The sequence below is a fragment of the Sturnira hondurensis genome, unplaced genomic scaffold (genome assembly GCF_014824575.4).
Source record: "Sturnira hondurensis isolate 20B ecotype Veracruz unplaced genomic scaffold, ASM1482457v3 Scaffold0002638, whole genome shotgun sequence".
NCBI lineage: Eukaryota > Metazoa > Chordata > Mammalia > Chiroptera > Phyllostomidae > Sturnira > Sturnira hondurensis.
In genome coordinates, this window is record NW_028075269.1 from 5,193,350 (window position 1) to 5,216,995 (window position 23,646).

Here is a 23,646-nt window from a genome sequence, read left to right on the forward strand (position 1 = left end):
AGGAGTATACAAGACTTCACTTTAATTGCTGTTCACTCTCTGCAATCACTTGCACAAGTATGTGGAGCAGTAGGCACAAAAAAGCTTTGTGGTATGATAGATGCCTCTCTGTTTCCCCAGCGTGTGGGTCTCAGTAGCCATAGCCTCTAAAGTATAGTAGATGTGTATGTGTGCCACTGAGTTATAATAATTTGGCTTTCATGAGATGTGATTTGTTTGCATTTTTGTTTATTGACATATTTTTTTATTTTCAGTACAGGGAGACACTGAATAAGGGCTGCTCTGGGCAGCTCAGGGCAATATTGGCTAAAAGATAAGCAGTGATTTAATGCTCTTCCAAATCCTTCACAGAATTACAACCTTGTGCTTTGCTTTTAAACAGGGATGCATTACAAATGATTTGCATCAGTAAATCAGCAGAGCCCATTTTTCTGCCTTTCAAAGCTAATGTCCCGACCACACCTATATTTTGTTTTTCTTTCTACTTCTTTAAGTGATGAATTATCTATCACTGTTTTGCCAGCTTTAAAATAGGATAACCATCAAATAACAATGCAGCTCTTACTTGCTAAGAATGACACAAGCTAGTCTATCTGTGGACCTGAGATCACTAATGTCTCTTTAAAGTGCCTGCATCTTCTGTGCTGCCTGCTGCCCTCCTCCTCCTCTGCTCACAGCCCTCGGGGACTGTAACTCACTGGCTGACCATCAGATGTCCAAGGCCCTGCCCACTGGCCTCCTCAGGGAATCTCCTCTTCTCTTTCCAGCATCAAAAGTCCTGCCACCTTTTCTCAAGTCTTACACCAGGCCAGGGACAATAAACCCAAATTAGGTTTAATGTGAGGTAAGGCTTAATGGCTTGTCATAGCCACATGTTTGACAAAGCTTTCAAAGTATTTTTTAAGCTACACAGTAACAAGTGAAAAAATGTTAATAAACATAACCATATTTTAATGTGTGTTAGAAAAAAATAACCACGCTTAACAGATTCTATTTAGGTTAACATTATTTTGGCAAAGGCTATTTTTAAAGGAAAAATGCAATAAAAAATAAAAGACATAGTCTATAGCTGTGGAGATATATATATATATATATATATATATATATATATATAAAATTTGAGAGACACCACCACCTTGTACATTGTCTAGTCACTTGCCAGATGACAGTTGTCATTTATGTCGCACTTAAAAAGTCTGGCACTTATGCCAGTTATTTTAAACACACCAGCCTTCTTCACAATTTTTAGGGGAAGTAAATAGGCCTATTATTACCATTTTATAAATAAAGATGTTGAAACATTAAGTATTTGTAACATGAGATAAGAAGTAGAAGTAGAGACTTAACTCTGGTCCCCAACTACACGCCATGTTGTCGCCACAAAATTAAAGAAATTTGAATGCCTCTACTTCGCTCGGTTTCTAACATGAGACCTTCTGTGCGGGTTGTTCATAGTTTCCAAAAAGGAAAGATTAGCAGATGACATGGAAATGTCGGTGACCTTCACTAATGCCCCTTTTTCTTATACATTCAAATGGCTACACTGTTAGTTTAGCTGTGGAGCTTCCGCAGTGTCTAGAGGGTTTGCAGTAAGAGGTGCAACCTCGTCTGTGAAGATTTGCCAAAGGAAGCTTAGTTCCAGAGGCAGGTGTTCTCAGAACTGGGAGCATTCTGCAACTGTCTGACCCCAAAGTTCCTAGCCCGTTGTCCAGGGACTCTGCAAGGCTCACCCGTGAGTTTCCGGGGGTCCATGAACTCTCTGAAATTGTAAACATAGTTATATTGATATGTGTGTGTGTTTTTTCTTGGAATATTGCCTATTACCAATCAGGATTAAAAGCCACTGGTTTTGTCTTGACCCACCCATCCGCAGTTTAAAAAATTAAACAATCACCACTGCAGAAGCCTATACAATACAAATAGCCAGGGCCATGATCTTGAATGACACCCATGGGGATCTAATCAAGTTCATCCTTTTCTCTGTCTCTTCATGAAGCATATAGCTTTTAACAAAGAGTAATTCTGGAGCTGGAAAAAACTAAACCTCTGGCCAAACAGACATCAATATTTCATTGTATATTCAATGCCAACTTTCCAAAGTTTCCAACATGACCTGTTATATTTTTATGATGAGTAGATTATTTGTAGCCAATGTGATAAGGGCCTCTGCTTTATGATTTTAGCAAAAATAGTTGTTTGATCATCGTTCTTCCTCTTGTTTGATCTCAAGGGTTTCTTGTCTTATAGACAGAGCTTTTAGGGAGGAGGAACATAGGAGTGCTGGTTCATGAACATTTTCTGCAGCTGTAAGGAGCACAGTCTAGGGCTCATCTCTTTGCAGGAGCCAATACATTTCTCATCAGATCAAATCTATTTGATGTGAAGGTTATGGGAGACTTTATTCTCTGTTTTCATGGCATATGTGATTAATGATAAACACCTAGGAGTTTAGAATAGTTTGCCTTGGATCACATGTGAATTACACAAATTTCCGCATATAGTCAAGGACATAAATGATGATACTGAGAAGCTATCCAGGACCAGAAACACTGATGCTGTAATCTGAGGGTCTGCCAATTCAAGTTAAATATTCAAATGCAAAGGTAGCCTTTGGTCAGAGTAATGTTCTGGGTCATTCCTGTGTTTCAGAGATATTTTTCCCTGTTCTATATTTTGGACTTGACATGTTTATTTGTATTTGCAGAAGTGCAGATGAAGTCAACCTACCGTGGTAGAATCTGAGCTTTCTATGTTGAACTCCCTCTTCTCTATAGGCATCTATCTACTCGCTGTTCATGTTGTTGAAGCTAGAGCCGAAGTACCCTACTGCTCTTCAAGTATTCTTACTACTGAGTTACCCTAAAAATACCTTGGGCAGACTGGGCTCTTTGGCTCACTCTTGGCACCCCGCCCCCAGGAAAGTGCTAACAGAAAGCCCACATTTACAGGATGTACTCATGCCCTTGTAGGTAAAAGCTACCTAAGTGCTCAGGTATGCAGCTTGCCTGTCCACTTCTGATGTCTGCCTTGGTCTTCACTATCTTGTGAATCCTTTGATAATTTTTTAAAGATTATATTTTCTTTTTCAATATTTTTATTTATTTATTTATTTATCTTTTTTAGAGGGGAAGGGAAGGAGAGAGGGAGAGAAATATCCATGTATGGTTGCCTCTCGTGAGTCCCCTGCTGGGAACTGGCCTGCAACCCAGGCATGTGCCCTGGCTGGGAATCGAACCGCGATCGTGTGGTTCGCAGGCCCACAGTTAATCCACTGAGCTACACCAGCCAGGAATAATTTTTAAGATTTTGCTTTGCATAATTTTTGATTGTTCATGGGAAAGATTGATCTGAAAAACTATAAATAACACTTTCGTTTTTTAGGAGTGTAGTCATTGAATTTGTGAGATTACCAATATTTTAAACGGATTTTTTAAACACATGTTGGAAATCATCGTGTGCCCCTTCACAATAAACTCTTTTGTTTTGTTTTGAGAGCTTTGTAAGTGAGTATGGCATTTATGTTGATGCTGCAAGTCATTGCACTGACATTACAAGTAATTGACACCGCATTCAAGAGGTCTTACTTTTTCAACCCCTGTACAAAGTTCATTGTCTCAAACTCCTTTACAGTAAAAATGTCATTTATTTTTTTTCTGCATTTAACATTTTATCTTCTAGTCTAAAAATTGCTATTTTCAAACTTTCAGTAAATTCTTCAGCATATTTTCTTTGTATTTCCAACTGAACACAGTGGAAGTGCAGAATAACTTCAGGCTGGGTTTAAGTAGAGTTTACATAAAAAGTTGTCTTACGTGGTTGACGTGGAACTTGACAGAGTTCACCTCTCTTCAGCACATCAGGCCCAAGGTAGTATCTGTTCCTAAGGATGCCCCTCAGACCTCACAGAGTCCTTTTTCAATTACACCAATAATCATATTATACCAGTGATGGAATATGTCCAGGTTAATGTCTCTGATAAGCTTATTTTACCATATTTCATATGTTTAATGAGGACTTAGGTACAAGTAGAGTTGACTAAAGGTAATATACTGTTGGGCTGCCATGATTAAAATCAGAATTTGACTCTTTAAAGGTCTTTGACTGCAGTAACTATTGTGTGCGTGCCACTTAATGTTTCAGTGTTTACCTCATTTAGTTCTTAAAATGCTCATGTGAAGTTATTGCCCCAGGATGTGGGTGAGGAAATTGAGGCTTGATTTATAAGTAAGATTTTAACAGCTAAACAAATATACAGTCCCAGATTGTTGATTTCAAAGTTCAACAGCAATGTTGATCTTTAAATTCTTGTTGTTATAAATATTTTAGGCAAATTGAAACATATAGCATTAGACTATATTAGCTGTAACAAGCTATGCCCTGCACTGAGATTTACTAGGTCTGAATTGCTTCCCATAATTGTTTCAAAATAAACTATCACACATCAAATTGAAGACTCTTATAAATACTCCCTTTTCCCCTTTGTCTCGGCAGAATTACCCATTTTTCTGGTTTCGATGATTAGTTTTCTTACTAATATTCTTATACACTTACTACATATGATATATCCTTAAACAATAAGGAACATCATTTTGTAGGGTTTTACACTATGGAGAATATCTGACGGATTTTATATTGCTATTTAAAAAGTTGAACAACTCTTTGAGGGATGGCTACATAAGCAGACACATCATACTCCATTGCACGACTCCAAAACAAATGGCCTTGAATTTGTCTCCACAGTTTATTCACTTTCTGGCTGGTGTGGACCTTTGTTTCTAAGCCTCTTCTGATCCAGATAAGGCAACAGTGTTTCCCCACTAGTTAAAGGTCTATTAATATCATCACATTTTTCTATTGCATTATTTGCTTTATTGATCAAGAAGAGTATTTATATATTCTGGGGACTAATCATTTATTAGTTGCATTTATGACAACTATCTTTTTGTTAAAGCTTCTTTTTCAAGAAGAATACCTTCTTATATAGAAGTTTTATTTATTTGAACATAGTCATATTTATCATTGTTACCTGCATTACTGGTGGTGGTGGTTTTTTTTCTTGTTAAGAACAAACACATAAACAAAACTACTTTTCTACCAAAGTCATAAAAACGTCCTTCTGTATTTTATTCTAAAATCTTAATTTTCTTCTTTTCATATTTATCATTAGTTCTTTTTTCTTTTTTTTGTGTATTGTGTCTATTTTTTTCATGAAAATATCTGGTTTTCTTAGGATCACTAATTGAATAGTATGCTCTATTCATGAACAGTACATACATTTGTAATTCCATCTGTTTCATGCATGTAGGTCTTTTCCTGGGATCTCTCTTCTGTTTCTTATATTGTCTATTTCTGCATGAATACCTTGCTGCCTCGATTGCTGTGCAGTTATAATAAATATTGGTGTTTTAAAGGATAAGTCCACATATAGTTTTTCAGAATTTTTCCTACAAAAACACTTTTATTTTTATATAAATATTAGAATTAGCTTGTTAAGATATACACACTCACACATACACACATAAAACTCTGTTGAGATTTTACTTTAAATGATATCAACTTTATAGGATTAATGAGATATTTATAATAATGAGTATTCCTGTGATGAACAAATGCTTTTACATGGATTGCAGGCAAATTTATCCATGTTTTTCTCCTTGTGATCTGTTTAAAAATTATTCACCTATGATCGGAGGGGGTTGGGGAGGAGATAATGGCAGAAAGAAGGGGAAGGGTCAAGACAAGGAACACGTATAAAGGACTCATAGACAAAGATGGGGTGGAGGGAGGATTGAAAATGGAAAGTGGGGGTTGGGTAAGGCAGGGAACAGTAAGGGGGGGAAATAGGGACAACTGTAATTTAATGACAATAAAAAATTTAAAAATAACAGAACTATTCACCAACTCTGAGTTATGTGAGCTTCTAGAAGCAGTATTTTGTGCATTTCGCAATTGATCATTTTTCTCTTACTGATTTTTGGAGCCTTACTGAGGTAAAATCCATATACCATACAATTCATCACCCATTTAAAGTATACAATTCAATATGTTTGCAGTTTTTCACAAAGTTATGCAGCCATTAACACAATATGATTTTAAAACATTTTCTCTCCCAAAATGAAACCATGTACCTATTAGCAATTTCTTCTCCCTCTAGTTAATTTCTATTCCACCCATCCCTCCTCCAGCCCTGAAATATAATTAATCTACATTATTTCTCTATGTATTTGCTTATTATTGAATTTAATATAAATGAGTTATGTAAGATCTTTGGTAACTAGATTCTTTCATTTAGTATATTTTCAAGGTTTATTTATATTATAGTATGTGTGAATATTTAATTACTTTTTAGCTGACCATTGCCCTAACCACTCAGCCACCTCATCCCTAATTACTTTTTAATGTCAACTAATGTTCTATTGTATGGCTAGACTACATTTTATTTATGTGTTCATAGGGTAGCCATTGTATTGTTCCTTTTTTCACTGTAATGAATAATCCTGTTATGAATGTTCATGTACAAGTTTTTCCATGTATACGTGCTTTCATTTTTCCCAGGTGTATACACGGGAAATTCCTACGTGGCCATCTTGCTGACATCATTTTCAAATTTTATGGTTGGCAATATATACCATCGGTTATTTTCTTTATATACCCAAGTGTTAAGTTAATGACATGGTAACTCTGCATTTAACATTAGGAGTCCTCCCCAAACTGTTTACAGACCTTCTGCACCGTTTTGCTGCTCCACTGGTGAGGCGTGAGTGTCCAGGGTCCCTACATCTGTGCCACTGCTGGCTCAGTTCTGTCTTTTGATGTTACCCATCACCATGGGTGCAAAATGCTACCTCCCTAATAATTTTCACTATTTTGAGAAACTTTGAATGTGCTTGTTGGTCATGTGTGTATCCTTTTGATGAAATCTCTGTTGAAGCCTTTACTTACTTTTAAATGAGCTATTTGTGTTTCTATTACTTGTATGTCATGGATATAGTCCCTAGTCAGATATGTGGTTTGTAAGTATTTTTCATTCTGTGATTTGCTTTTTCACTTTATTGATGGTACTTTTTTGAAGCACAAACATGTTTAATTTTTATATAGTCCTAGTTATCTTTTGGGGTTTTTTGTTACTTGTGCTATTAGCTTTGTATCTGACATCATTACCTAACCCATGGTCCCCAAAACTTACTCAAAATCTTATAGTTTAATAATTTTGTAGTTTTTTTCTGTTACATTTAGGTCCATGATTCATTTTGAGTAAATTGTGGTGTGTGGTTTAAGTAGGGATCCAACTTCTTTTGCACATGAATTATGTACAGTTGTGCATCATATATTTGAAAAGACCATTTTTCTAATTGAATTTCCCTAACACTCTTGTTGAAAGCCCATTGACCACAGATGTATATGTTTATTACTGGACTACAATTAATGTTTATATATAAAGCCCAAAGGAGTCAAACTAACTTATAGATGTATATCTAGTTCATCTGAACAGCATACTTTAGTAAAGAGACCATATTTCAGCTTTCAGTACTTTCTAGTTTTCATTGAATTTGATTTCTTTGGCTTATTACCTATATGTCTAATTTTTAAACTTACAGATATGTTATTTTTTGGTTTGGGTCTTTAGTTCTACCCAGAGCAGCCACACTATCAACTTGCCTGCATGTTTTCTGGTTTTCTACCTCTTTTTACATAACCTGACAACTAGAATCGTGGATGCTGTCCTGCTAATTTCTCCGTGAATTTCAAAATACGTATGTTTTATTCGATCAACCCTTTCTGGGTGTTTCATGGCACGAGGGTTTTGGAGTGTTGTTGCCGTGTTGCTGGACTTCCATCCCTACTTTTGCTTTTATGCTCTGCCTCTCCCACTCCATGCAAAATTTTACCAGGGAGATTTCCCCTCTGTGCATTTTCCCTCCCAGGCTTTATTTCGGTGGCCATAAAAGAGTGCCACATGCCAGAGTATGGGCTTCGTATTCCAGCTGATATGTGAAATTTGATAACGTCGAATTAGAGCAGAGACTGCTTTTATTTTGGAGTAAGAGAGGCCCTTGTCTCCTGTGTTCTCCTTCATGATGTTAAAGGTGCTTACTCAGGCGGGAGCAAAACAGATCTCAGTTGTCGATTCCAGTTTTCCCTGAAAAGACCTTTGGAGCACTTTAAAGAGTGAGTTCCGCTGCCAGATGATATGTATGGGAGCATTATTCTTTGCAGAAATAAAAGCCCTAGCCAGGGTTAGTTGGATGATTTGAAAGATCTTAGAAAACTGCCTCTGGAGAAACACGTGGGGAAAAGAAGAGCATCGTGGAACCCCAGAGCGACGAGGGCCTTCACTTGCGTTAGCACCCACACTGCTTCATGGCAGGGAAACTGAACAACGGCCAGGAAAACTTTGTTGTCTAAAGACACTTCAGCTGGGATAGAACCAGGAGTTAAAAAAAGAAAACAGATCCCGTCATTTCCTTTTTTTCTTTCTTATTTCATCTGGTCTGCATTTTCCAAACTGGTAAGTAATCTCCCAGTAGTTCTAGTGAGGATTTTGGTGAGTGAGACCATACGCCCTCCTCATCCAGTATTCCATAAGATCGCTTTTCTAAATCAACCGTTTAATCTTTTATACCAGTTCTTTGATTTTATATAATTCATGAACCTTACCGTGACAGACAGACTTTGGAATGGCCTAAATGACTCGTTCCTCCTGGTATTTAGACTGGCTTCTTTCACTTGGCAGCTCAGTCATTCTTAAAGCTCTTAAAATTTTAATATGATGTTTTTTAAAAAGCTGTGAAAGTCTGAATGCTGTGAAGTTATCCAGCTATAGGAAGAACAGGCATCTTAAGTCCTACTCATTCCCAAGTGTCTCTGTTCCTCTAAAAGCCTTCTTCCTGGGACAGTGAAACTCAAGAATTAGATGGAGGTGGACATTGGCATGAGGTCTGGAATGGCCCTGGTGCTTTGTTTTTGTTTTGTTTCAATAAGTGCTATTTTGAAGCTACGCCTTGGGGCAATTTTGCCTCGTATATTATATATCCTGCAAGCAGGTGAGGCTGCAGAATCCTTTTGCACCTGTCTCTAGGTCAAGGGAGGGGGTAATGGCTTTTTTCCTCCTGGGCATTCATTCCCAAAAAGCATAAGCAGGGAGAGAGACGAGGCACAGCCTTGCTTCTTCAGACCCTCATTCCTTAATCTGGGGGTTGATGAGCCACAAAGCTTGCACATCCACTGAGTGTCCAGTAAAAGTGAGATGAAGCAAATCACTGTGGAAATCCCGGGTGGGACAGGTTGCTCATAGGCTAGCACCAGAGAAGAAGCTTTTTGTCTGGTTTCGGAATTCTGCTTTCAGCCCACCTTGTTGTGCCACTGAAGGAACAATCAATCAATCAGCCACTTCGCTCTCTTCTAGGCCCCAAGCCCCGTGCCCACGGTTACCCTGCCGGGCCTCCGAGGGAGCCTGCTCTGGTTCTATGACAAGCCACTGATTGGCTTCTTTTGTGATGTACTGTTTTGTGAATCTGAAAACAGTTTTATTTTTCAAAGTCAGTGTGGCATCACTGCCTGCCGAATAGTAAGCAGAACACATTGTGGAGGACTTGTGAAGATGTCACAAGCTGTCTTTGGGAGAAAAGGAAATCAGGACCTTATTAATTGTCAATTGATTGAATTGCGTGGTCAGTGATGATTTTTAATCAGTACCATGCTCTACTTACGAAATATACACAGTAATAGAGAACAAGGGTCAGGGGTGTAGAGAGTGAAATGGAAATAGTAATAGTCTCTCATTGAGCATGAGGGCAGTATAAAACACAGTGCTCAGGAGCTGTGCTCCAATCAGTCTGCCTGGATTCTAATTCACACGCTACATCGCAACTGGTTCACTGAACTTGGACACTGTTGTCTTATACAACTAACTGGGCTAATGATAGAACTGGCATATTAGGTTCCTATCAACATTAAATTAGCTGATACATATAATTGCTTGGCTAAATGTTTAGCATATTTTCTATAATGTTAGCTATAGTTATGACTATTGAATCGTTCAATGATTTTATACATATATATATCATGTATAACATATATCAGTAGCTAGTGGTACTAAGTTAGAATGGCAGTTCATCAAATGAGTCATCTTTATAGAATTTGTAATAATTTTATTAAAGATTTTATATTTCCACAAGTAGCAACTTTGGTGGTAACCATATAGTATAAAATGTATTCTGCTTCCCAGTGCCCTTTGGTATTATACCTCAGTACTAGTTGAAAATGTAGAGAATATAAAGACTTTTCCATCTACTTTAAAGTTGGCCTCAATTTCAGCATCTGTGAAATGGGAGCAATAGCGTTTCTCTATGCTTTTATGATTAGGAAGCATGTTAATGTGCACAATGTATGTTGAAAAGCACTTGGTTTCTGTTTAGCTTATGTTACTACTATTATTTCTTTCAATATTATTGTATTAGTTATTTTCTTAAATAGCAGTTTTTTCTCTGCCAGATTGTAATAGGAGCTGGAAGAGAATCACTTACAGATTCTGCTCTTGGGTAAGAGAACTCGAGTTTCTAACTTAGAGAGGATATGTAGGGTTGATGTTCAGTGAAGGAAACAATAAAAGCAGCCAGGTTGTTATTGGCAGTGAAGGCTATACCTTTATAGCACTGAGGTAGTTTTTTTGGTTGTTTTTAAGGCTCATAATTAAATATGCATAGAAAAATTTGCATGGTAATTACATTTCTGGCATATTTCAAGTTAAGCTAGATACACTAAAATATATATGTATTAATATACTTTGTTATTCCACAGGACCCTTAGAAAATTAAAACATTCTTCTCCTATAAGTACTATTTTAAAATGAAAAATTTCTCTGTAAAAACAAACACACACAATTTAATTAGCAGAGCAGCAGTTACTAAATCTCCACCCAAGTGTGGACTTTCTTCTGATCCACAGTATATGATGCTCTTCCTGTTCATTTGTTATTAACAGGGGTCGGTTCTGTGGTTGTGTATATGTGATTTTCTTCAAAAAACTTTCTCATTTGTCTGAAATAAAAACACTGAAAACCCTTTTCCTTCCCTCTATAATAGCAAAGGCTATTTTGAAGAAGGGTTTTAACTCTGAAAAGAATTATAGGTACATGCCACCACGACTGTTTGGATTTTTCTCTAATTAAGGAGGGTAAAGCTAGAATTTCTGGGTAAAACATGGCATCCAGCTAATAGTGTCTAGCCGCCATCTCCTAACTTTCCCTTAAAAATTGTCAAAAGGAGATACAGAAACACACAAACAAACACCACCGCTGGAAACTAATAAAAAGGAATGTTTTACTTGAAGATTTGGTAGGATGAGATTAATAAAACAAGCCTGGAACACAGATACCTGGCTTTACTTGCCAAAGCCAGTGTGATCACCCCCAAAATTACGAAGGAGAAGCCTATGTATCTGGATGGTGGTTTGTCTTCATTATTGGGCTGCTGGGCCTCAGAGTCAAGGAAACGAAGTATCCACTCTGCTCCTCAGTAGGAGCAAGTCTCCTGAGCAAACCAAAGTCATACCCTGCTTCTTCTCTCTGCCTCACCTCGGCCTCTCTCACTCTAAATCCCAACGGAAGTAGTGATATCTAGTAAACTGGCATGGCAATAATTAGTTGCATTTTGAATACCACAATTTCAGTAAAAGGAGTATTGTGTGGGGGGCAAGATACTGAAACATACGTGTTTTGGGAAGAGTGCAGTTTCTCATGCCATACACTGTGACAGAGTAAGTCATTTACTTAAAGCATGGACCAGGAATCAGTAATCAAGAAGTTCCCGTCTGCACAGAGCCATGTTCCATGAAATAAGACACCAGAAGTTGGCTTAGGGCCTGTACACAGCAAGTTCTACTCTAGAAGCCAAGATCAACTTATTACTAAAGATGAAAATAAGCATTTTCTGTGAATCATTATTTTTTCTCTTATGTACATACCTGATAGAAATGCATGCACATGTGTGCACTGCAAAATGTACAGATGAATGTGTATTATGGTTTTATTTTAATAACCAATAGAATCACAATAATCAAAGAGTTAGTGAATGAACTGTAAACATTCCACAGATCTATTTTAATAGGAAACATTTTTATAATTTTCGGTTTTACCATATATAGAAATCAGATTTCGGTCAGAGGAAGATGGCGCCAGGGGGTAGGCAGATCTTTCGCTACAGAATGTGGAAGCCCTTGGATAAGCATGAGGAAATCATTAATAAAATGAGACCCCCGTCACACATCTTATGCAACAAAATCCATTCTAGTAGACTTTGGATCTAAATGTGAAAGGACAAACAATAAATCATCTAGAATATAATGGAGAAGAAATTTTAATGCCTTAAAGATAGGGAAATTTGTTTGAAATAAAAACAAAAATACAAACTATAGGGAGTAAGTATTTCATGGAGAAAGCAGCTCAGGAATTATTGTTTGGTTTTGTGTCATTGAACATATATTTAGGAATACAATTTCTGGCCTAAATATCATGTGTGTATTAAATAAGTTAAAACATATAAACCCCTTATGTCTGGGCCTGATGTTGAGTTAATACTCAACACAAGTTAGCTGAACTTATGTTTTGCAAAGCTATATTGAATAACATGCATTTGGATGCCAGCATGAGAGAACCCATGTTCTGCTATTAGATTTCCTAGTTTCCAGTCTCATTCCATTACTTCCTAGCTTGTTTCCTCCAGTAGAATGATAGTTTTGTAAATCATCTTTCCCTGTCGTAGAATATAAAAACACATTTTTTGCTGTGGGATTGCCATTATCCAAAGAAGTGACTGAAACCCAAACTGTGTGTTTGTCTAACGCACACTATTAACAATCATTGTTTTATTTGCAGAATGACATGAATTACATAGCATCCAGTGGACTTTTATTTAAAGATGGCAAAAAACGGATTGATTACATTCTGGTTTATCGGAAGTCAAATATACAATATGACAAAAGAAACACATTTGAAAAAAACCTGAGAGCAGAAGGCTTGATGTTGGAAAAAGAGGTAAGTGATTTAATAACATTAACTATGTGATAAAATATGCTGGGAGGGAGACGATCTTTTATGTTTTAATAGGGAAAGTATGTAGCATATGGCTTTATAAAATGCATATATTCTCCCAAATGTAAAAGAAATACATACCATATACAGTCCCACTTAAATATGTATTCTTTTTGTACCCTTTATATTTCTGTGAATTTAAAATGTTTTTAAAAGTGCATAACTATCTTTAATATGTTTTAAATTGAAGAATGAATAATTGTACCAATGTAAAGTACAAAACTCTATGAAAAGAAAAAGATAATGTTGAAAGAAGAGAGTTTGCCAAACTATTAATATCTGGGTTTTAATATTAGAAATATGAGTGATTGTGAAATATGTCTTCCTAATCCTTTTTCTTTTATGCTTTTTAAAAAACTGTTTTTAGAACAGTTTTAGAATCACAGCACAACTGAGATGAAGGTACAGGGGTTTGTACGTGCCCTGGCCCCTTCACACGCATAGCTTCCCCCACTATCAGTATCTCCTACCAAAGCAGTACGTGTGTCACCTTTGGTAAACCTACGCTGACACGTCATTATCACTCGGAGTCCGTAGTTTACATTAATGTTTCCTTTTAATGTTGTACATGCTCTAGGTTTGGACATGTGTGAAAAATGGATCCACATTACAGGATCATACAGAGCCCTTTACTTCTCTAAAAATTGCCTTTGTTCACCCGGGCATCTCTCCAGCATCCCCAACCTTGGGTCTTTTGCTTTCTGCATAGTTTTTTGCCTTTATCAGAGCATCATATAATGGAATCACAGTGTGTGTAGAGTTTGCAGATTGGCCTTTCTCACAGAGAAGCATCCATTTAAGTTTCGTAGCTCCTTTCTTTTTAGTGTGGAATAGTATTCCATTGTCTGGACACACCACAGTTTATTCGTCCATCATGCACTGAAGGACACCTTGGTAGCTTACGTGTTTTGGCAGTTATGAATAAAGTATCTGTTGTACATCCTATGGGTAAATACCAGGGATTGCATTTCTGGACCATATGGTAAGAGCATGTTCGGTTTTGTGAAAAACATCCAAACTGCCTTCCAGGATGGCTGTACCACTTTGGGTCCCCACCAGCCATGAGTGAGAGTTCCTGTTGCTTCACGTCCTCAGCAGCACTTGCTGTTGTCAGTGTTCTGGGTGTTGGCCTTTGTGATGGTCGCGTGGTGGTGTTTTGTTTTATTTTATTTTTTCCTGATGACAAATGATACGGATCAAATATTCATATGCCTATTAGTCATCTATGTATGTTCTTTGATAAGGTGACTATTAAGATCTTTGACCCATTTATTAATTGGGTTGTTTGGATTTTTTTACTGTTGAGTTTTAAGAGTTCTTCATATATTTTGGATAACAATCTTTTATCAGATGTGTCTTATACAAATATTTTCTCCCAGCTGTGTGGCCTGTGTGCTCATTCTTGACTTTGTATTTTTTAGAGCAGAAGGTTTAATTTTAATGAAGTCCAGTGTTATAATTATTTCTTCAATGAACAGTACACTTGGTATTGTATCTTAAAAGACATTATCATGCCCAAGGTCATACAAGTTTTTTCCTGTTTCCCCCGCCCCAGGAGTTTTACAGTTTTTCACTTTACAGATAATTCTATGATCTGTTTTTACTTAATTTTTGTAAAGTGTAAAGTCTATGGCTAGATTCATTTTCTTTTTGCTTGCAGATTTCCAGCTGTTCTACAGCCATTTGTTTAAAAGACTGTTTTTACTCCATTGTAGTACCTTTCTTCCTTTGTTAAAAATCAGTTGACTTTTATAAGTTAATTTGATATTATGCAGGTCTATTCCTAGGCTCACTATTCTACTCCATCAATCTGCTTGTCTATTTATTCACCAATACCTCCACTGTAGCTTTAGAGTAACCCTTTCAAGTCAGGTAATGTCAGTCTACTGGGAGAAAAAAAAAACTAAATTAAGAAGTGTTAGAGGAACCTCTAATTATAACCGATGATAGTTAATGGTTTTCTTATAAAAATGGTACAGACAAGGCAAAACAAGCTTTGATGATTTATTTGTTTAAATATTTAGGTCATTTTCCAATAATCTTATCAGTGAATAGAGTACCCACCAATACTTAAATAACATTAGAACCCTCTCCTTTTTTTCCCCGCAGAACATTTCCTGTTACTGGTTTTCTGAGGAATACACATTAGGAAATGTGGCCCTAGAAAAATAAACCCAGTTTTAGTTATTAATGTGCTTTTAATATGCATAAAATAACAATCATGCAGTGCCTTGAAACTTTTCAAGGTAAAGATTTATTCACACATAACCTAAAGTTACAGAAGTGGTCAAATGGATTCGACCACTTAGCTCTTCTTCACGTATTTCCTTGTGATCTCATCCCTATACCAAAAGAATCAGTTACTTCCTCATCTGTTTCCAGAGCAGTTTACAAACATATTCTATTAAAATACTGGTAGTTGCTTTTGCTCACTTATCTCCAATCATTTGTTATTTCTGCCGTTTGGACTGGTATTGTGATAGCTATTGGGCATCCAATGAGTAAAGTAGACCATATACCTGCTTTCACTTAACTTGCAGTCCATATAGAAGTCAGTCATGAAAACGGATTAATCAGCTCATAGTCATTATCTACTTTTCTTGGCAAAACATCCAGATTCTCTTTTAAGTCCCTCCTTTCCCTTGTTCCTCCAGATTCCACACCCCACCACCAAATAATCCTGGATGTTATTCATCCCAAAGGGGTCCTGTTCTGCTTTATAAAAAAAAATTGCTTACTCCAGAAGTCTTACTCTTTAGTCTCTGCTGAAAGATGCATGTTTGTTTTGTTCGTGTTTTTTTTCTATTTTTGTCTAGACTGGCTCTCAACAATCCAGTGTCCATGTGTATAACACTGTCCCTAGATTCTGGGTTCAACAAATACAGTTCTATCAATTCGCATTCACATTTTACGATTGAAGATAAACTATAGATACTTGGTAGTGGTTTGGATATGGTAGGAAAGAAAAGAAAATCTTAAGGATAACTTGGGTTTCTGACTTGAGTCATCTCTTTATTCATTCAACAAGCATGAGTGATGCACCCAGGTGTGTGGTACTCTGGGGATGAATAGAAACTATGATAAGAATGTGCCCCGTTCTCATGGAAGGAGAAAAAAACATAAATAGATAAGGAAAATGACATAGTGAAAGGCATTACTCCATAGTTCACAGAGAATGTTATATAGGGAGTGTGACTAGGTAGTTATGTTATCATGTGTGGCCTGAAGGGGAGGAGCCCATCAGAGGAAGACAATGGGGCTGAATGTCATCTGCAGAAGAAATACCTGATGTAAAACTACTGTTGACTAGGAACAAGCTCATCTAGGAAGAAAGTGGGATGGGATTGTGGAAATGCAAACCATGAACGAGTAATTGGGGTGACTTTGAGAAATACAAGTACAAATGTTTGAAATTTTCCCCTAGAGCTCAAGTGAGGAATCCGAACTGAAAATATATATAGGTGGTGATAGAAGTCGTTTATTAATTTATTAGGACAAAAGCTGCTGTAGGGGTCAGGGGAAAATAAGCCCTAGAATGAGCCAGTAAAACATAGGAGAGGAGAAAAGTCCCTTGAAGGAGCTGGAAATAGGCAGAAAAAGGAAAAGATGAGGAGTCACAGGGAAGAGTGGTTGTCTGGGTAAATTACTATTGAAAAGTCTAGTAAGACGAGAAAGAAGCCTGTCCCATTGGGCAACATGGAGATCTTTGGTAAAAGCGATGCAATCACTTCTCTGAGGAGAGGGACTCGCAAGTTAGATTGTCATGAGTAGAAAAGTGAACAAATAATGAAAAAATACAGGCATCTACAATACCATCAACTTGCTTATCTGTAAATGGAAGGATGAAGAGCAATAGCCAATGAGGGAAAAGAGATCTTGCCAAATTTTGTTTAATTTACTTCCTGTCTGCCTCCCTCCCTTCCTGCCTAACCTCCCATCTTCCCTCCTTCCCTCCCTCCCTCTCTCCTTCCCTCCTTCTCTCTCTCCCTCCCTTTCTATCTCTCTCTCCAGGAAAGAAAGATGGAAGGAGGGAAACAGGGAGAGAAAGGAAGGGAGAAAGATTGAGGAAACAGAAGACAGATGAGATTTTTAAAAAATTAAAAGCTTTTGGGTCAAGGTGAACAGGAAAATAGAGTAATAGAATATCAAGTATAATACAAGGAAAATGAAGGTTTCTGAATTATATTTTAAAGTTAATTTTCTACAATTATTTCTCTCATTTGTGAAAGGTATTTTTACAAAAGGTTTATCTTATGTTTTTAATTCTAAAAGTAATGACACTAATTTTTTAAATAGCTGAGTTCATTAGTACTGGATTAATTACCCCAGTGTTAGTGTGTAAAATCAACCTGCTATGACAAATGCAGTCTCACGGAACCAAAACATGTCTCTACAAAAACTATGTTAACATTGTATCCTAAAAATGATTGCCTTAAGGTTTCAGATGAGATTTTTAACACTGTTTTTGTATTGAGTGTCTATTGTTGCTTAACAACTTACCACCCATTCAGCAGCTTAAAACAAAACCCATTGATTAACACACAGTTCCATCGGTCAAAGCTTAGGGCATGACATGGTTGGGCTCTTTGTTCAGTTTCTTACAAGACTTTAATCAGTGGGTTGGCCAGACTCCATTCACACCTGGAACTCCAGACCCCCTCAGCTTATGTGGTTGTGTCAGGACTCCATTCCTTGGGGCTGTAGGACTAAGGTTCCCATTTCCTTGCTGACGGTTAGCCAGGTACTGTCCTCAGCTCCTACAGGCTGTTCTCTTTCCTGTCCGCATGGCACAGCTCCTCAGTTTTCAAAACCAACAACGGAGAATCTTCCTTGTGTCCCTCTGCTCTTTTCAGTCTGTCTTACCAGAAGGAGCTCGTTTCCTTCTAGGGGCTCATCTGCCTTGAAGGATAACCTCTTTTTCTTAACAGCAAATATAATATATAGCATGCCTAATCATGGGAGTGAATATTTCATCATATTCACATGCCCCCAGGGTGGTCCAGGACCAGGACAGCAGCAGAGAAGAAGGATCTTGGAGAAAGTTTTACAATTTTTCCAGCCACAGTATTAAAAAAATATCAGCATCATGAAGAAATGTACTGCCCTCCTAAGCAAACAGAAAGGAACTTACCTCTATGATGACAAGATAGAATCTAAATATATTTCAGTTTAAACCTTATGTTAACTGATGACTAACTGGTATGTAAATCATCTATTTGAATTACCTAATTCAGCATTTTACATTATCATAAATATTTATGGCCTTGGATGGCAACTTAATTTTATCAATATAAATTGAAAATATTTAGGGCTTGCGACAGGCAGAAAACAGACAATGAAATTGTGAAAATATCTGCACTATTGGATTTTAGCTGAAAACGAGAGTGTTTCTTAATAAACAGTCCTCATTTTCTTAGATTTATTTACATTTACCAAAGCTAAGCACTGAGCCTGGTACAGAGTGGGTTTCAACTCCTCATTCAATTGCATGGTGATGTCAACAGGTTTTAGATGGTCACGTCAGTAGGGAGTAATGCGTATTTGAAGGCCACATGAATGAATAGGTAGATGACCTGTCCCTGTCAGGAAGGGCGCTTTGTTGTCCAATTTAATTTCCAGGTCATATTAACAGTTTCTCGTTATCTTGGAATCAATACCATGAGCTCCACATTCTATTTTCTTTCAGTTCTCTGACACGAGCTTGCAGAGTGACTTTGTAAAAACAATTTTTAAATTCCATCTCCTCTCAAGTGAATGTTCTACCTCTTGGGAATTTTGGATGGAACAATTAAATAATAATGTGAAGTGTGAAGGCAGTGGGTGTTTTGTTCCCTCAGAGAAGCCTGCCTTCACCAGAGTTAAATGGGATAGTGCCAGATTAGGAGGAATTTTGATTGCAAAAGAAAGTAATTTTCCCCCTAACAAATAATCCCTTCACCAACCCTCTGCTCAGTAGCTACCAGAAAATAAAACTCATTTTTAAAGTTATTTTAAAAAGGGAAATTAATTTAAGGAAACTGTAAAAGAATACAATTTGTGTTGCCTGAAAAAATCTGCATGTGCTTAAAGACATACAAAATTAAACATGTTCTAGCTCTGTGTGCACTTAGCTTGATGTTTTACTCATGTATGATAGAGTGATGTAGAGACATCCCTCCAAATCATCCCTTTTATTTAAGTGCATTAATTGTTTCACATTTTAGAGGTTGATAGAAATGAGTTAATCAGTCCTAAGCCATCTATATTCATGATGCTAATTTGATTCCTCGCATAGTACCTCTTCCAAAATAATTCTGGCTTAATTTCTGTCTATCTCCACTATTTCTTGCTTAGGTGCAAGTTACATAAAATGGACTCAAAATAGGTTACATCCACACATTCCTTAAACATTTGCCAATTTTTGTTTTCATCATTCTTTACCTTCATTTAAAATAAACATTTGATGTAGGGAAGGTCTTTGGAAATTGCCCTGAGGTGAAAGCATCTTTTGCTATTTTTTCCCATGGTGGTTTGTAAATTACTGGTACCCCAATGAGCTACAGGAAAAGAAAAAAACAATCCCCGGTCCAAAACAGTGGACATTCAGCTTGCTTTTTCACCTTTTGTATTGTTTAGCAAGCACATGCGTATTGAAATGGGTAAGTTTTCTAGTGGGAATCCCAAAACTAACTTGACCACGGAATACACACCCACCCCAGCACTTCTTTTTTTAATAATACCCTGTGAAATAAGCTCTGGCAAAGGCTGGCCTGTGGAAGTGCCTGCCCTATGACATCAGTGGTGAGGCTGTCTTCTACATCTGACTATTATTAGTCCAATGGATGGCTCATGGTCCTCCAATAATCCTGCTTTAAAACGTTGCTGATACAAATTTAAAATGTTGTTCTGGCAAACTTATGAAATTAGCCACATCTTAAGCATGGGGCTTTATGAGTAGAAGAATATAAAATTAAACAGTTTAATATTCAAAGATATGTAATTTTAAATTAAACTGATAAATTTCTTTGATACTTTTGAGTTTTTAAGACTGGTATGTTTCTTGCGAAGTTCTGCCTAGTTGAAATTTAAATGAACAGTGTTAACCAAATGGAGTCCCTCTGTGTCTAACCTGGTAGGTGTGTCTAAATGGGAGCAAAGGCATTATACATGTTTGGCTCCTCTAATAACAGGAAGGAGAAGCCCTGTGGCCACAAATTTGTTAGCTCATGGGCCTCAGACACTGTGGGAGCTTCCAAAAATGACTATCTAGACATTTTTTTAAAAGTAGAATATGAATGTCAAGACTATAGTTGATTATTTAGCAGGCTTGTGTTAGACTGCTGGACCACATGTTAGAATCTGGATGATTTGCTCAAAGAGGCATCTGGTCCTCTGTTAGTGATCTGAGCAAAATATTCAGAACAATGGGATCCAATTATGAGAATTGTTAAGAATTAGAACAAGGTACAATTAGAACAAGCAGTTTTATTAAAAGCTTCTTAGATAATTCTGGTGTACATATGACTCTGCTTTAAAAACTCCTGTCTAGATTAAAGACACTGAAATTCTTATGATCTCTTTATATGGGAAAGAGTGGACTAAAAGGTTAGGGTAAGTGAGCAAAATTTGACAGCTTTTTAAGGTAATGGACTTGTATACGTTATGCTCCATTTTTCTCCCAGGATTTCCATAGTACCTAGCAAGTAGCAATTACTCAATTACATATGCTAAAAGAATAAGTAAATGAAACAATGAATGACTGGTGGCAACTGTCCGTCTCTTCTGAGCAAGAATGGGAGGAACTTGATAAATTATCCAGCAAAAATAACCTTAGATTTCTAACTGGATCATAATTTTTTCTCACTGGGGATTCCGGATCTTGATAATGATCAAAATAAGAAAATGCACTAAGTCATACTGGTGATTACTTCTTGTATATGATGGCATTATTAAATTTTTATTGAAGATTTTTACATATTAAGAATTTGTATTCATATAAATTACTTTTAAATTAATGACAGTGGCCCATGTGTAGACAAGAAGACAGTGTTCTTTCCTCTCAAATCAAATTTTCCCATGATATATATCATCAGCTCTGATTATAAATAATGGTGCCTGCCCTGCTCTCCTTTTCAGCCAGCTGTTGCAAACACTGATATCATGTTTATCAAAATTCACATTCCATGGGACACGCTGTGCAAGTATGCAGAGAGGCTGAATATCAGGATGCCCTTCAGGTACTTGGAAATTTTATTTCATTTTCTCTCAATATATATTAAGGTCAATCTTTTTGCAAAACCTTACAGCAGTAAATGCAATTCTTTCAACAGGGGAAATGCTTTTTCTTCCAAAGGTTAGGTAATCTGGGACACTTTTTTTTTCCCTTATAATTTTCTTGCCTAATGTGGCAAATCTTCTGCCTCCCTAGGTACGTATATTATTTCTAGGCGGACTTTTCTAGAGCAAGAGAAAAAATTATTTCTAATTTTTAACTGATAACATTATTCTCGAGATCAACCTCATTTCTTATTTCTTGTGGGTGGCTAGAACTCTCATTGTTTTCATGGAAGGCAGGAGGTGTACGTGTGTAGTATCCTCAAGTAAACAAATACAGTGTTCTTCTCTGGGTGGCGGTCAGGAAGAGTCATCCCTCAGATGCAATTCACCCAGGTGGTTTCTTGGCTCTGCCCTCAGCATCAAGGGAAAATTGTAATGAGGTGCCTGCTCAGTTCAAAGATTTATCAGTCTGTCCTGTGGACCAGCAAATATTAAATAGACATAATTTCCTGCATTGCAGAATGTTTCTCTTTCCTCCATCACTTACCAAAATAAAATTCAATGGTTTTCCTATTATGTGCAAAGTGTTAACTCACATTGAAGATATGAACAGTTACATTCATTTGGAGCTCAGCGTGTTTTATCAGCTCCTAAGAATGTTTTAAAAGGTTCAGAGTAACAATATACCAATAAAAGGGGCCTCTAAATAATTAATATGAATGAACAGTAGGAGCACAATTCAAAAATATGGAGAAATTTCTCATACCTAGTAGCATGAAAAAGGCTAACTCTGGTAAAAGTACTGAGATCAATAAGCCTTATGATGTTCTTAATATCATTTTTTAAATGGCATTATTTTTTTTATTTCCTGGTAAGGATGCATTTGAAAGAAGAGTTCTGAGACGTGCAAAGAAAGAAATGTAATAGGGGAGGGATTTAGAGGAACATATATAAAGGATACATGGACAACAACTGAGAAGGGTGGAAATGGGAGGGAGGATAGGAGCACGGGGGGTGGGATGGGATGGGAGTAATAGACAGAAAACTGTACTTGAAAAATAATTAAATTTAAAAAATATATTAAAAATGCAGAGCGTGCTGACAGGGTCCAGAGGGGAGAGGGGAGAGAATCACAGGGGAAAAGGGGAGGGACTCACATGAACAAGTATAAAGGACACAGGGACAATAACTAAGGTGGGGGGCGGAGATGGGAGGGAGGTAGGGAGCACTGGGGGGGGCAGGGCTGGGAATACAGGAAAGAAAACTGTACTTGAACAAGAGTTAAATAAATTTAATATATATACATATATATATATATTTAAAAAAGAAATAAATGAAATAGAGAGAAAAAAAGAAATGTAAAAATCATGAAACTCATACCTGAAACTTCATCTTTATACTACATTTTTCTAAATAATGTTTACAGTTGCTGTATCATGATTTAATAATAACATATTAGAAAATATGCAACATTTTCCAAAATGTATCAAAATAATGCTGGTTCCACAGGATCAGTAGAAAAATATCCTGTGACCAAATACGCTTTTGAATTCTGAGTTACACAATGTTTCTTCACTGTAAGGATTTGTAGAGAAGCGGTTCTCATTCTCAGTCTTCAGAGTGCATCAAAATCACTCAAGAAACTTGGTAAAAATAAAGGTCTGTGGAACATACACCCGGATATTCTGGCATATTAAGTCTAGGATAGGCTTGTGTATACACATTTGTAACAAACATCCCAAATGATTCTGATGCAGATGAGAAGGAAATATTGTCTCAGAGATTGTAATATTTTAACAATTACATAATTTTATGAATTTCAAGGGACAGTTTTACAGAGTAATGTTCCCCAAATACCCACCTGATAATGAATTTTTTTTCTTTTTTTAAATGTATTTAATTATTTTTCAAGTACAGTTTTCTATTACTCCCATCCCATCCCACCCCCCATGCTCCCCCCTCCCTCCCATTTCCACCCCTCTTAGTTGTTGTCCATGTATCCTTTATATATGTTCCTCTAAATCCCTCCCCCATTTCCCCTGAAATTCCTTCCCCTCTCCCCTCTGGTCAGTGTCAGCCTGTTCTCTATTTCAGTGTCTTTGGTTATATTTTGCTTGCTTGTTTGTTTTGTTGTTTAGCTTCCTGTTAAAGGTGAGATCATATGGTATTTGTCCTTCAACACCTGGCTTATTTCATTCAGCATAATGCTTTCTAGTGCATTATGCTGAGTGATAATGAATTTTTAAAAAATTTAATATGACAGTATCTTTGGGAAAGTAGTTAGAGGAATGGCGGAACAC

General features: G+C 36.8%; 1 protein-coding gene across 3 annotated transcripts in view; it reads left to right on the forward strand.

Annotated features, from left to right (window-relative positions):
* ANO3 (anoctamin 3) overlaps positions 1 to 23,646 on the forward strand; it is a 292,127-nt gene that overhangs the window by 181,119 nt on the left and 87,362 nt on the right. For all 3 annotated transcript variants that reach the window (XM_037040409.1, XM_037040410.1, XM_037040411.1), the window contains 2 exons: positions 12,875 to 13,033; positions 21,206 to 21,306. In XM_037040409.1, coding sequence (XP_036896304.1) covers positions 12,875 to 13,033; positions 21,206 to 21,306 — 260 coding nt within the window. The remainder of the gene's footprint in view (positions 1 to 12,874; positions 13,034 to 21,205; positions 21,307 to 23,646) is intronic.